The sequence below is a fragment of the Anabrus simplex genome, chromosome 1 (genome assembly GCF_040414725.1).
Source record: "Anabrus simplex isolate iqAnaSimp1 chromosome 1, ASM4041472v1, whole genome shotgun sequence".
Taxonomy (NCBI): Eukaryota; Metazoa; Arthropoda; class Insecta; order Orthoptera; family Tettigoniidae; genus Anabrus; species Anabrus simplex.
This window is the reverse complement of record NC_090265.1, coordinates 1,078,442,474-1,078,456,984: the sequence shown is the minus strand read 5'-3', so window position 1 is coordinate 1,078,456,984 and position 14,511 is coordinate 1,078,442,474. Positions and strand designations below refer to the sequence as shown.

The window sequence follows — 14,511 nt, the reverse complement described above, 5'->3', positions numbered from 1 at the left end:
GCAACAAATTGATTGGATGTCACACATGTCAGAGTGAGTGAGCAAACTTAACAAGGAGATCACAAGAAGCTTATCTTTCATGCAGGAGACCTGCACGTGGACTCCTACTTGCACGACAACAGAAAGAAGCACACCTTCACTTTTCTGGGCAGCATCTGGGATAGACCTCGAGCAGTGGGCCTCTGTTCTCTTCACTGACGAGAAGCGGTCTCCTGATGGTAGAAAAAGTGTGTGCAGAAAGTATGGAGAGAGATACAGCACCACTGTTTTCTCCTTGAAGACTCAGTTTGGAGGCAGCCTGGTGACGATGTGGGATGGCTTGAACAATGTGAAGGCACTGTGCTAGTGTTCAATGATCACAGGACCCTCAACAGCCAAAAGTACATCAAAGGGATCCTGGTGGACCATATGATGCTCTTTGCACCTTTTATCAGCCAGAATTTCATGCTGATTTATCATAATGTCTGACCCTGTACTGCTCTCTGTTTTGTGCAGTATCTGCAGGAAGTTGGGATTTGAACCCTGGACTGGCCAGCACATAGCCCTGACATAAACCCCACTGAACATGAATGGTATATGCTTGGAAGGACCGTCAGACAATGTGACAACACTACTTGGTACATCTGAGAACATCATTGATGGAGGATTGGGACTGCATCGCAGCAGAGGCTATCCAACAACTTGTGAACAGTATGCCTGAGCTCTTACAGGCTGTCACAGATGCTAGGGATGGAAACACCCATTTTTAGTGACCAGTGTTCTCATGAAGTGCAGTACAAATATTAACTTTGTTTTGTTTGTTCATAAATTTAATAACAACTGCTACAAATCAATATTTTTATTATTTTGTTTTACAATTTGCTTTACGTCCCACCGACACAGATAGGACTTGTTTTATGGCGATGATGGGATAGGAAAGGCCTAGAAGTTAAAAGGAAGCGGCCGTGGCCTAACTTAAGGTACTGCCCCAGCATTTGCCTGGTGTGAAGATGGGAAATCACGGAAAACCATATTCAGGGCTGCCGACAGTGGGATTCGAACCCACTATCTCCCAGATGCAAGCTCACAGCCACATGCCCCTAACCGCACGGTCAACTCGTCCGGTACAGATAGGTCTTATGGCGATAATGGGATAGGAAAGGGCTTGGAGTGGGAATGAAGCAGCCATGGCCTTAATTAAGGTACAGCCCCAGCATTTGCCCAATGTGAAAATGGGAAACCATGGAAGACCATCCTCAGGGCTGTCAACAGCAGGGTTCGAACCCGCTATCTACTGGATGCAAGCTGACAGCTACGCGGTCCTAACCGCATGGAAAACTCGCCCAGTCTGAAAACTTTCAGGAACTCCAAAATGTGAGGAAAATTGTGAGTTAATGCATGCTGTAAAACATATTCTGGTATTTTCTACAGTAAACATCTAGTTTTCATAAAATTAAATTGAATATTGGAAAACTGATACATTTTACTAGAATAAATTAAGATTTTAATAAGAAAATAAAGTGATCCACTTCTGTTGCCAGTCAGTGTACATCGAACTATTCGTGACTTGTTACAACACACATGCAGATGTGTATAGTCACCTGACAATGATTTTGTCGAGGTAGTATTAGACCAAATTCATTAGTAAAGTGCTGGTGTAGTCAGTTAACAACCACCTCTAACTTCCCAGTGAAAAACTCTGGAAGAAATATAATCTCAGGTTAAGAGGTACAACATTTGTGGAGGCCACACAGCTTCCAGCTGCGACAGGAGACTGAAGAGATGTTTCCAAGTAAAACATTTGGAAATATGTATTTGGAATGTTTATAAATGGTACTGGCAATGTAACTTTTTTCTGTTTCATATTCAGTTTGTAAAAATCAAAAGATTCTCCAGATATAAAACTACTTTTACTGCTACACTTACTAGATTATATGCAATCTTCAGCCTATTTAACACCCTTTCATAGCAATTAATACAGTTAAGTAACTGCCTTACCCATTAAATCCTCCTCTAGGCAAGAAGGTATATCACATGGTGGAAGTAGTTCTCGAGCCTGGTTCAGTCTTTCAAGCAGACAGTCATTCACCTATAAGCAGCACAAAAAACAAAATTAAAGGAGTAAAGGAAATACTGTAATATTATGTAAGTAAGATTCTACTTCACATTACCCATTAAATCCACCCACTGTCATTTAATCAACAATATCAACAATTTGCTTTACGTTGCACCTACACAGAAAGAACGGCGACAATGGAATAGGAAGGGGCTAGGAGTGGGAATGAAGCGGCCATTACCTTCATTAAGGTACAGCCCCAGAATTTGCCCAGTGTGAAAATGGGAAACCATGAAAAAAATATCTCCAGGGCTGCCGACAGTGGGGTTTGAATCCACTATCTCCCTGTCATTTATTTGTTCTTTGATAGTGCCAGGAGCTAAGAATTATGCAGACATCATCCAAAAGTACTTACTGTAATTTATTAATGTATAGCACACAAAGCAGTATTAATCACATCAATATAAATAATGTTCATTTAGGAAAAATATGATCAATATGATACTGGATAAATAACAATTAAGTTAATTAATTGTAACTATTCTAAATACAACTTTAAAGTCATGACTATGATATTTTTTCTTTTTTGCAAGTGGTTTAACATAACACTAATTCAGATAGTTTTGAGTGGTAATAGGACAGGATAGAGCTAAGACTGGAAAGGAAGCAGCAGAAGTCTTAATTGAGGTACAGCCCCAGCATTAGCCTGGTGTGAAAATGAGGAAACCACAGAACAACATCTTTAGAGCTGCTGATGGTGGGTGGGCTCTGAGTCCATCATCTCCCAAATGCAAGCTAACAATAGTGCAGACTGTACCAAGCAGCCAACTTGCTCAGTAAAAACTACAATTGTCACAAAGCTCAATCCATAGCTACTCACTTTGAAGTGTTCCGTTTCTTTTGAAAAATGAAGTCATATGTCTCATTCACATCTTCCATTACATTCATCACATAACATCCACAAAATCAATATTATGACCCTGGGGAACCTTTCCATATTCTTATCATAATTCACTAAATTCAGTGCTGAACATAGCACTGTGAAAGGAGTACGTTGTTTCCATATTATATTCCTTGCATTTCATTTACTGCACTTTCAACAATTGTAAACTCATGAAGATATGGACGGACAAGAACTATCATGATATAGACGTTGATTCCCTTAGGGAACCTGAAATATTTGTCTCAAATGAGTAAATTTGTAATACTAATTGGTATTAATGAGTAAATTTATAACACAATTGGTATTCAGGACAAATATTTCAGGTTCCCTAAGGGAATCAACATCTATATCATCTGATGGCCAGGCTGGCATCAATTTTTGAAAATGAAATGAAGTCTCTCATAGTGCATTGGCACTGCTAGTGGTTCCAAGTAGCCTACGCAGTGGCCTCCACAGTATGCACTAGCCATGCTTCTTGGTAGGTGTGCTATTTACCAACTGAGGAGCCCAACTCAGCACACTGAGGTGAAGTGCTGGCAACCAGGAATGAGTTAGCTGGAAAATTTATAATGTCCAATAACGGACCAACTAATTGGTATTACAAGAACTATTACCAAGAATACAAAACTGAAACTGGTAAATGCACTGATATTTACAGTACAATGGCCACATTATACCACTAAGATATGGACTGTTAAAGATCTGACAAGATGATAGAAGCACTGGAAATGTGTGGAAAACTTGACCAACATTTTGGCTTTTGAGGAGATCAGAGTCAGAGACGGGCTTATGGAGAAGATCATCTGAGTATTCCTAAGAAACTTTGACCATATCTCAAGTAGGAAGGAAGCCATGGAGAAAATGGTGGTAGAAGGGAAAGCACCAAGAGGGAGACCTCATGGCTGAGCATCTATGAGATGGGTTGATCGGAAAAGGACATGTGGTGGAAAGTCTGAATTTGAGGCTACGCAGCTAGCTAAATATTGATCAGCATGACAAAGACATTTCTTGAGATGTCACCACACCCCCATCAACAGTAAAAAAAAGAAAACAACAAGAGAGAGAGGAACAACAATGAAAGTAGTTAGATGCGGAGATGAAATGGTAGAAAAAGTGGGCTTGATAACAAAGACAGCAGTGTATAAAGATATAGACACTATACTTGTTCTTCTGCATTTTCATATTAGTCCCGCTCTCCTTTTTGTGTTGCTTCTATTCCAAAGCAAACCTGTTATTGTAGTCATCTTCTTATGTGTTCCTTTTCATGTTCCTATATTTACATAAACTTGATATGTCACTTGTTTGTTTCTTTCTTTTAAAACATGACAATAGTTATATACTGCTAAAACTGTACATGATTCAAACGACAAATTGAAGTTTCTCATATGTTCAGTTTTGTCTTTGGGTACTGGTAGCTGCTATTGTAAGTATTTCCAAATATTGACATATTGGATACTGAAGTATTATTATGTAGTGTATGTATCGCACAGGAAATTTTAAAAACCTTTTGATATATACTGCTCTTTAACGTCTTGACCTGCCAAGAAGACTACTCTGTCCAGCCATATGGCCAACAGATAATGGAGTATTATTACACGGTCAGCACAATATCACCCTCAGCTGTACTGTTTGCCTTTCTTCATCAGGTCTAGTGCCTTTCATATGAGATAACTGCTCGGTTACTGTATTTCCTCCCGTATTAGACACCTTTCCACCCCACCCTCCCCTTTTATAGCCATAAAAAGTAAGGGGGTCCAATATGCAACAGCGTCCCATTTTGTCCCAGGAACTTGGGGTGTAAGAACTGTACTGAAATGGACTCTACTCACCTTTGCCGAATTTTGTCAGTTTTGTCATTTTCCTTCTTGCCAGCTTAGCATCTGAAAATGCTACTGATTTTACATCTAAAGTTTCCATGATTTTTGTTTAACTTTGGGAATAAATAAGATATTTTCCAACTCGTATTATCCTCAAAGCCATCTAGTAGAGCAATACCATTGGCATTTAAAAGCTGATCTGTTTATTTTTCACTCTGTTCATCAGAAGCAATGGAATAAGGAATTAGCCTTCATTGGCCTTGTTTTCATCTCGATTAGCTCTGCTACAGGGCATACTCCTTCACAAACATTTCTAGGCAGCCTCCTACATACTCCTTTATCGCTTTCTTGGTATTTACATGCTCTTCTTGCAAACCCTCCAGACCTAAAGGATATTTCACCTTGGAAATCTGCCTTACACCAACTATATCAAGCTCAACACAGCTATCAGTCTATTTACAACAGAATGCATAAACCATGTAGGTACATCCTTCCATAGTTGTCGTTGTTAGTTCTGTAAGTTAAAAGTTGTCGCAACACGAACTTGGCATTAAATATTTGTTTTTATTCTATTATTATTATTATTATTATTATTATTACTTTTTGGGATCATATCAAACGGGTGACAGATAAGGCGGTGAAAACAACAACTACGCTGAGTAGGTTTATGAGCACCGTTAAAGGTCCGAAGTCTAGCAAACGACGACTTCTGATGTCGATAGTTCACTCGACACTTCTATATGGTGCTGAAGTCTGGGCTGAATCTCTGAAGTTTGAAAAATACCAGCAAAGGATAGCTGCGGTACAGCGGAGATCAGCTTTGTGTATTATAAGCGCATATCGCACAGTATCTGAACCTGCGGTCCTTACGATAGCAGCGGTAGCACCGAATGATTTACTTGCTTTAGAGAGACAGGAAGTCTGGCGAACTCAAGGAGATCTCGGAAAGAAGCGTGCTAAGGAGCTAGCTTATAGGCAAGGAATGGAGCGGTGGCAGCAAAGATGGGAGGAAGATCCTCGAGGAAAATGGATTAAGCGGCTGATGCCACGCCTAGCTGACTGGGTTGCCTGAGCTCATGGTGAGATTAATTTTTTTACATTACGCAACTATTGACGAGTCACGGATACTTCCGGAAATTTCTACATAGAGTGGGTAGAGCGAGCGACTCTGCGTGTATTTATTGCAATGATGTAGACAATGTATTTCACACATTTTTCGTATGGTATCATTGGTCAACTCAGAGAAGATGTTTACATACTGAGCAAGGAGAGTTGACGCCAGAAACTACTGTGCAGGTGATGCTACGAAACCAAGAATCTTGGGATCAGATAGCAGTATATGTAGAAGGCATCCTGCGTCAGAAAAAGAGAGATATGAATGCTCATGAACGGCAGTAAGGAGAAATAAAGGAAGAAGAAACCTGAGAAATTAGCATGACACCGCCCTGAAGTAATGCGAGAGCGGTTCCAGAGCGGTATATACGTCGTGGGAAAAGGGTGTGTGGGTTTTGGTGAGTAGGAATCTCACATGCTTGTAGAGTGCAGACCCTCACAAGTGTCTCATAAAAGATTTCCCACACTTCCCTCGTTAAAAAAAAAAAAAAAAAAAATATATATATATTATTATTATTATTATTATTATTATTATTATTATTATTATTATTATTATTATTATTATTATTATTATTGCATAGTATCCTTCAGTTCTTTCAATACTCACACCAAGAGTGTAAAAACTATATGAACTTCAATTGATCACTTCTTCATGAAAGTGTTATATGTGTTACAGTTATCCTTTAATGTTTGTTTTTTTGTGTTGATAATTGTATACTTCTTGCCCTGTTTTTTCAATCAGCTGATGATGGCACCAAATATGTGTTGAAACTGGTCCCGAATTAAACATGTTGTAACATAAGTTTGTGCAATATCCATATTATACTTCTGTCTAATTTCCTCATCTTGGAGATCTTCTATCCTAATTCATCTGCAGACAGATTTCACTTTCTCTGTCCTAGACCTAGAGATCAGATAGCCTACAGATTAGATACTGGTCTGTATCACCAAAAATATCCCCAGAATGCCTGCATATTCCTAACAGATTTCCTGAATTCAAAGTCGGTTATGATATAGTCTATTATGGATCTGGTGCCCCAACCCTCCCATCTGTAGCAGTGAATAGCCTTATGCTTGAAGAATGTATTCATAACCGCTAATATGGTATTAGCACAGAAGTCGAGCTAATACTTCCCATTCCTATTAGCTTCCATATATTTCCTACATTTACAAATCGCCCTTACATATCCTTCAGTTCGATTTCCAACTCTCACTATGAAATTGCCCATTAGCACTATCCTATCCTTGCTGTAGACCCTGATTACAATGTCACTCAATGCTTCATAAAACTTGTCAACTTCATCCTCATCTGTACCTTCACATTGTGAATACACTGAGGCAAATTTTGTCCTAATTCCTCCAATTGCCACATCTTCCCACATTATTCACTCATTTATGTGTGTAACATAAACTATGTTGCATACAATAGTATTCCTGATGAACAGTCCTCTCCCACATTTGGCCCTTGCCTTTTTAACATTTGTCAAGTACACTTTATTATCTCCTATCTCTTCCTTGTTATCTCCTCTTACCCAAATATCATTAACTCCTAACACATCCAGATGCATTCTCTTGCTGATTCAGCCAATTCTACTTTCTTCCTTCAATAATGCCTATTAATACTAACAGCTCCCCCATCAAATTCCATTTCGTTCGCCAAATTGTTTCCAAGGAGTCTCTTGCCTGTCAAATGGGAGTGGGATTCTTGTTACTCCCATAGATCCGAGGCTTGTTTAAAACGTTTTGAGCATGCTAGGTGAAAATTCTGTGAAGCAGGATGCTACCCTTACTTACACATGGTACAAGTGAGGATCTCTCCCCTAACGGGTTAGGGACAACCAGTATATTGTTAGTCCTAGACGTCTGAGCACAAGGAGGGCCATGACTCAGAGTATATGCAGGATGCCCACTCCTATTCCATAGCAACTGGTATTCCGACTCTCAGGATTACTTGCTAGGTTGCTCAGCCAATGCTCATGGTTCGTGAACTAGGACGTGACTACAATAACCCACTCAACGAACTACTGTTTACTGTTTAGTGATTAAAAATGGGATGGTGAATTTCTTCTTCATATTTTCACATTCATTCCATTATCAATGACAGATTCCCACACATTCTTGCTGACACCCTACTGGCTTCTTTTTGATCTCGATGGTGAAATCTTCCATATTGAAGAATTTGCCTGACATTCCTTTGTCCAGTGCTACTCTCATAATTCTCCTCGATGTAAACAATCCATTTCATTAACTTTCAAGCAAAGACTAGCAGTATTGGAACATGCAGTGGCTGGTAAAATATTTCCCCATTAGCAGCAATACCACCACACCATGTAATTGCTACAAAAATAGTGGTGTGACTGCAGCCTCATGTGAAAACTACAATATGTTTTCTGGTACTGAAATGAGCAGGTGGCAAAATCAGCTACTCTGAGCGTCCAAATAGCTAATGCTCTGTGGCCATGGCTGTGAATGAGAGCGCTGATTTATCTCTTGTATTCATGAACAACAAACAGCATTTATTAGCAGTCAGTAAGTAGCCTCAGTCAGAAGGGAGCCTTATCCTTGGATTTGACAATATGAAAGTGACTGAAGTATATGTGATGCTAGTAATTCCATTCCTTATTCAGCCAGTCCCGGTGGTAACTGTCATGAAAATGTCATTCATATCTGGGCTTGGTAAGAGAGGAAAGTAAGAGGAAAATATCTTGCTCCTCCTTTTGCTAGTATGCCTCTCCAGTGATGCCTGGTCTTTTTATGACAACTAATGGTGGAATTGTTGTGGATACAACCAACTTTCAGGCTGAGGACTCAACATACATACAAATTTAAATGTGATAGAGGAAAGATTTAAAATTATCAGGCAACAAAAAGGTTCTATTGAGCTCCCAATTATGCAATCAAAAATTCCTCAGTTCAGTTAAAAGCTCAAAGAGACTCTTCTTCAGAAAGTTATTTTGTCTATTAAGAGTATTACAATATAATACAGTTTGATTTCAAGCATGAACAAATTCTTCAAGTTTTGGGGGAAGACGTACTGCTTCATTCTTTGTTAATTACAGTGTATTATTAGATTATAGCAAATGCAATTTTTATTACATAATAACAATAAAACAATAAAGGTGGAGCAGTTCAGTAATGTGACTAGCGGTACCCATATGTAATTTCCCTAAATAGTAATACCTGCTGAGACCATGTGTCAGTAGCATGCAGACGCCTCAAGAGAGCAATGTGAGCTTCTGCTATAACGGCTGGCTGTGGAGCACACTGAGGATCACCAGGAAGCATATCACGAGGAGTCCCACGCACTTGCATATCAGTCATCTTTACCTGAAACAATACCACCATAAACAAGTGAAATTACAATATAAGTCTATCCCTCAAGGAGTTTTAAAATTTTCACAGTCTAGAGAAGTACATGATGATATTATATATTGCTATCATAATGGTTTAGAGACAGAAAACCTACCAAAATGTTTTTTTTCATACTTAACCCATTTGCATAATTTGACAAGCTGTGGTTGCGTGCAGAGTTTTAGCGCATGAATCAAATGACGAGTTCAGCTTGCAAGGACGCTGTGTCACTCTTATCTTTGAATATTAGATTCCCTTTGCAATATAAGTTGTCACAATACACACTTATAGGAACCAGAGGCATGAACTGTTGGTAAACAATGCAGTCTGTGATGTTGGGATTGTCAACCAACAGTTAATTTTCAACTCTATTCAGTATTCATCATGCAGTCAGACCAGTATCATGTTAATGATGAAGAGAGATCGACAGCGCTTGTTGATAGGGTTTTAGATAGCAATTCTGACAGTAATGACTTGTCTAAAAAAGAATCTGAGTTTGACGCCAATGATAACGACAGTGAATGTAACTTGAATGCAGAGAGCATTGAAGAAAGTGAGAGTGAAATTAACATGCCAGGTCATTCCAAAAGCGCATGGCCTCCAACGCAAAAGAACTGTAGTGATTGGAAATGGGAGAATAAAGACAATAATCCTATTATATACCCATTTCGCGGATACAGTGGTGTTTCAGAGACTTACAAGAAAGTTTTAATCCGATCCACTGTCTGAACTTACGATCTTTTTAGAGTATATGGATCCGCTCTTTGAAATCATTTCAAGTAAAACAAATGCTTATGCCGCAAAACAGCGGAGCGCTTCCAAAAGGAAAACATGTCTATGAATGAAATAAAGGCATATTTTGCGTTACTAATTCCATGGGCCAAGTGCAAAAATGTAAAATTCAAGACTACCAAAGCAAGAAAAGAGTGACTGAGACACCAATCTATCAAGAAACTATGAGCTGGGAAAGATTCAAACTTATTTTGCGATTTTTAAATTACACTGATGATATGAATGCAGATCGAAGTGACAAACTAAGGAAAATTAGGCCTATTCTACAGCACTTCTCTAAGAAATTTTCTGAGTTGTATTTCCCTGCACAGGACATAGTTCTTCTACAAAAGCCTCATGAAATTCAGATATCGCCTGTTTTATGTGCAATGTAATACATCCAAGCGTTCATGGTTTGGCATCAAAATTTATAAAATTTGTGAATCCAATTCTGGACACTGCTTTTATTTCAAAATTTATGTGTGTGATGATATGACTGATCCTAATCATCTTGCAAGCACAAATGTGGTACTATACATGTGCAAACCACTATTTGACAAAGGCCACACTTTGTACTTTGGACAACTGCTACTCATCTCCAGATCTTTTTAAAAGACTGACAAGCAGGTCAATCAATGCAATTGGTACAGTTAGGCCGAACAGGAAAGATACACCAGCTGATATTTCAAAGAAGAAACTGAAGCTCGGAGAGTCTCAAATGTGGTCAGCTAATAAGTTTCTGTACGTAAAGTGGAAGGACAACAAGGATGTTCATTTTCTCTTCACTAAGCATAAATCATCTGAAGTAACTGGGAATGGGAAAGCTAAAAGGGAAGAGAGACCAAGTTCCTACAGAAGAGGTTCGTAAACCAAAATGTGCCATTGAATACCAGAAAGGGATGGGGGAGGGACATGGATTTACAGGATCAGGTGATGCACAGCTAAGGGGTACAGGAAAATCATAATCTACCTTCTTGGCAAAAGCATTTTCAGTGTGTATATTGTGTATCATAAGATAGTGGGAAAAAAGAAGTTGGGCTACATTTACTTTAGAATAAACCTTGGAGAGCTGTTACATGAGACAGCGAACTTGCCAGTGTTCTCAGTCTGAGGATGTCCTTCCTCTGGACACAATCCACCAAGATTACATGAAAAAGTATGGACTCATTTTCTTGTGTATATTCCACCGACTGAGAAGAAAAACAATCCCACCAAAAGATGTGTTGTTTTCCAGAGCAGCGGCAAAAGATGTGAAAGTGCACTGCCGTGCAAAAAGTTTGGTGTTGTTCTTCACTTACCGGAGTATTCTGAGGTGTACCACAACCAGCAGACCTTCTAGGATGGAGTATGGGTAAGTCATAACTTTTGTGACATGAATGAAAAATTTGAGTGAATTATCTTCATTAGTTAGAATTTTATGCATGTTTTTGTATGACAGGTATGCTCAAACAACTGGACAGCAAATTAAATCTGATTTCACAGTCAACAATGAGGCCACATTTACTATGACTTGAATGGTTACGCCCCTATATAACCCACGCAACTGAGAAGATAATAAGTCCTTTAGCCCTCTTCGAGCAAATACAATTTTCTTATGTTATTTGGATGACAAGTAACAAGGTCATTAAATTCTTGATTAAATGATATGTTTAAATCACATGATTAGAACAGACATACTGACATGGTAAATTGGTGCTGTATTGCCAAATATTCTATACAATATTGATGAAAAGATCGTGACAGGAATTCTCAGAAGAATTTTCATTGAGAATACATACAGTAGCCCATTCAAGAAAATGAAATACTTTGCATAATGTGATACTGCCAGACTAATAGAATATATACTATATTTTTATTCTCTTTACTTTAAATAGTAGTGCATTTTATTTTAAGATCAGTTTAAGGAAGATTGATACCAATAGGCGAGGCCACCATTGGTATACGAGTATGCAAAACCTTCCGGACGTAAGTTTCTTTTTAAATTTTTAATTATAACACTTTAGAATATGTAGAAATACAGGTTGCTACAAAATTTTGTGGTCGGGCTTATCTTGAGCTGCCAAGAAGGATGGCGTATGAGCCACGCCAGGTTGACACCATTATCTCTATGATCCCTGGTCGAATTTTTTAAATTGTTTTTAAAAATGAAGGGCAATTAAAATACTAAAAATGTGAATTGCACTTTTCTCGATATATTTTGCCCTTTTCAATTCAAAGTGTAAAGTTTAACATAGTGTCCACAGAAATGTTCTCTCAAGTTTCCCTGATTTTCTCTGACCTACTAAGAAAAACTTCTCTGACTCAAGAAAACTGAGTGGTAAGTTAATTCACCAAACAGCATATTTTACAAGGAACAAAAAAAGAAAATTCCAGCCTCCATCATTCCCATAGCTGGCCTAATTCTCTCTCCACTTCCTTTTATTCAATTATTTATGGAAAAACAATTACATCAATGGGCACTTTCTAAACAATTTAAAAAAAAAGTAACATGTAGACCTATCATATACCTTTATCATATCATTTTCAACTAACTTATTAATAGAGTGATTCAAATATGAAAATACTTTTACCACAGCAACCTAATACAATTTCACGTGGATTTAAAGCACTCTTGAGATCAAATGTAAATAACTTTTGTTTCTAACATAGGTGAATATAATGAATTCCAATTAGTCTAGGTCTATATTCAAAACAGTTTTCAAATTTGAAGATAAGTCAGTCGTAGGTACCATAAGTTTCTGACTTTGAAATCTTCTGAGGAAAGGTTCGACATTTGGCAAAATACTTCTAAAAACACTTAATTTTTCCTTATGTAGTGGATTCTTCACAGCTTCTGAAGGTTTTTTTTTTTTTTCAGTATACTCTTTCACAGATTTGTCAATGTGATCTTATATTTGAAGAGCTTGATCAATACAGCATCCATTTTCCAACCATCTTATTGCAGTGAACTTGTAAGGAAATGCAGTGCTTGTTGTTATGTCTGTATATTTAACACGTTGAGCAGGGCTATCTTTAAAAAGATTGTGCAAAGATCTGAAAAAATTTAAAAGGTCCCAGTCAATTTTGGAGATCCCAGTTATCATGGCTCAATTCAATGTATGCAAACTGCATATGCCTACATCAAGAACAGGTTTGGCCTCAGGGTTTAGCACTTGCAAATGATTTTCAAGTAATTTAAAAAAAAAAAAAAAAACACAAACTGGGGTTAATATTTGGCCCATCCATTGAGACTTGAAAAATATTGCCTAAAGGTAAGGGCAGTCCATGTATAAACAGATCTCATAAGTGATCCTAGTTTCCCTGCCTAAAAGTACACTATTCCAATACCTTGTTGCAATTTTTGAAGATTTACATCCCTAAACCTTACACACAAGTCCATTCGTCTTCTTTGGACATTTGTCTAATGATTCATCAAAATAAACAACAAAGTCAGAGCACTGTTTTAAGTCATTCTGTGAACTTTCTTTGGGCTAATCCATTATTTTTAACATAGGAAGCCTTAGTCTTGCCCATAGTAAAGCTTTGAACAATTTTACTGCCTGGGAACATTGTTTTGAATGCTGCAGATGTTTGATCACAAGAGTTGAAAAACATCTTTCTATATGGCTTCAGCCGATATATCATCATCTTTATTCACACTGCAAGTCTTTAAACTCCTTTGACTTATTCCTAGCACGGCCAATTCTTTGTAGCTGTGGAGGTATTGATAACTCTTGGCTGCGTATCTTCAAATGGAGATGGAGTAGAGGTATTCTTTGCATAGAAAGACATTATATTTGATATTAGTTGGTCCTTCAGCAGGGGGCCGAAGGGGTAGTATGTGGTCCTGTGGGTTCACTTCTTGCTGGTGGAAGTGTACTAATAAAGCACAGGAAATGCCATTTATTCCTATGAAGTCCGATACATTCATGTCCACGCCGTGGCCCCTGGGCAACGGGTACACTGCGTGTACTCGGCTAAGTCATGTAAGGGCGAAAAAGCGAGTTCCAGACGCTTCAAAATGGGGACCCACCAGCTAAGGGAGATAATCCCGAAAGAAAACATCGGACCTACAGGATTGCTGGGGGTTGCCGTTGGGCTGACAACCCAATCTGTAAAAAACTCGTTATGAAATCTGAAGAAGAAATAGCCGGCCTGACCTTTTTACAACGACCTCGCAAATGTGTAAAGGACTTAAGAATTGGTTCGTGGAATGTTTTAACTCTTTACCAAGCTGGAAACCTAAGAAAGTTGCTCTATCAGCTGGATGAGTATCGACTAGATATTACTGCTATTCAAGAGTTGAGATGGACTGGTGAAGGAGTGATACAGAGGAGAAATCACATGGTATTCTATAGCTGTCACATGAAGGATCACATGTTTGGTACTGGTTTTATTGTCAATAAGAAGATAAAACATCTTATCATGGATTTTCGGGCAAAATCGCATAGATTGTGCAGACTTAGAATTAGAGGGAAGTTCTTCAATTACAGTCTTATCTG

At 38.3% G+C, this 14,511-nt stretch overlaps 1 protein-coding gene across 1 annotated transcript in view; it reads right to left on the bottom strand.

The window, feature by feature from the left end:
• The window catches only part of LOC136858059 (probable E3 ubiquitin-protein ligase HERC1), an 850,878-nt gene that overhangs the window by 484,573 nt on the left and 351,794 nt on the right, over positions 1–14,511 (bottom strand). Inside the window, exons 30-31 of the mRNA XM_068225263.1 lie at positions 9,089–9,235; positions 1,978–2,068 (exon numbers count right to left, since the gene is read on the bottom strand). Coding sequence (XP_068081364.1) covers positions 1,978–2,068; positions 9,089–9,235 — 238 coding nt within the window. The remainder of the gene's footprint in view (positions 1–1,977; positions 2,069–9,088; positions 9,236–14,511) is intronic.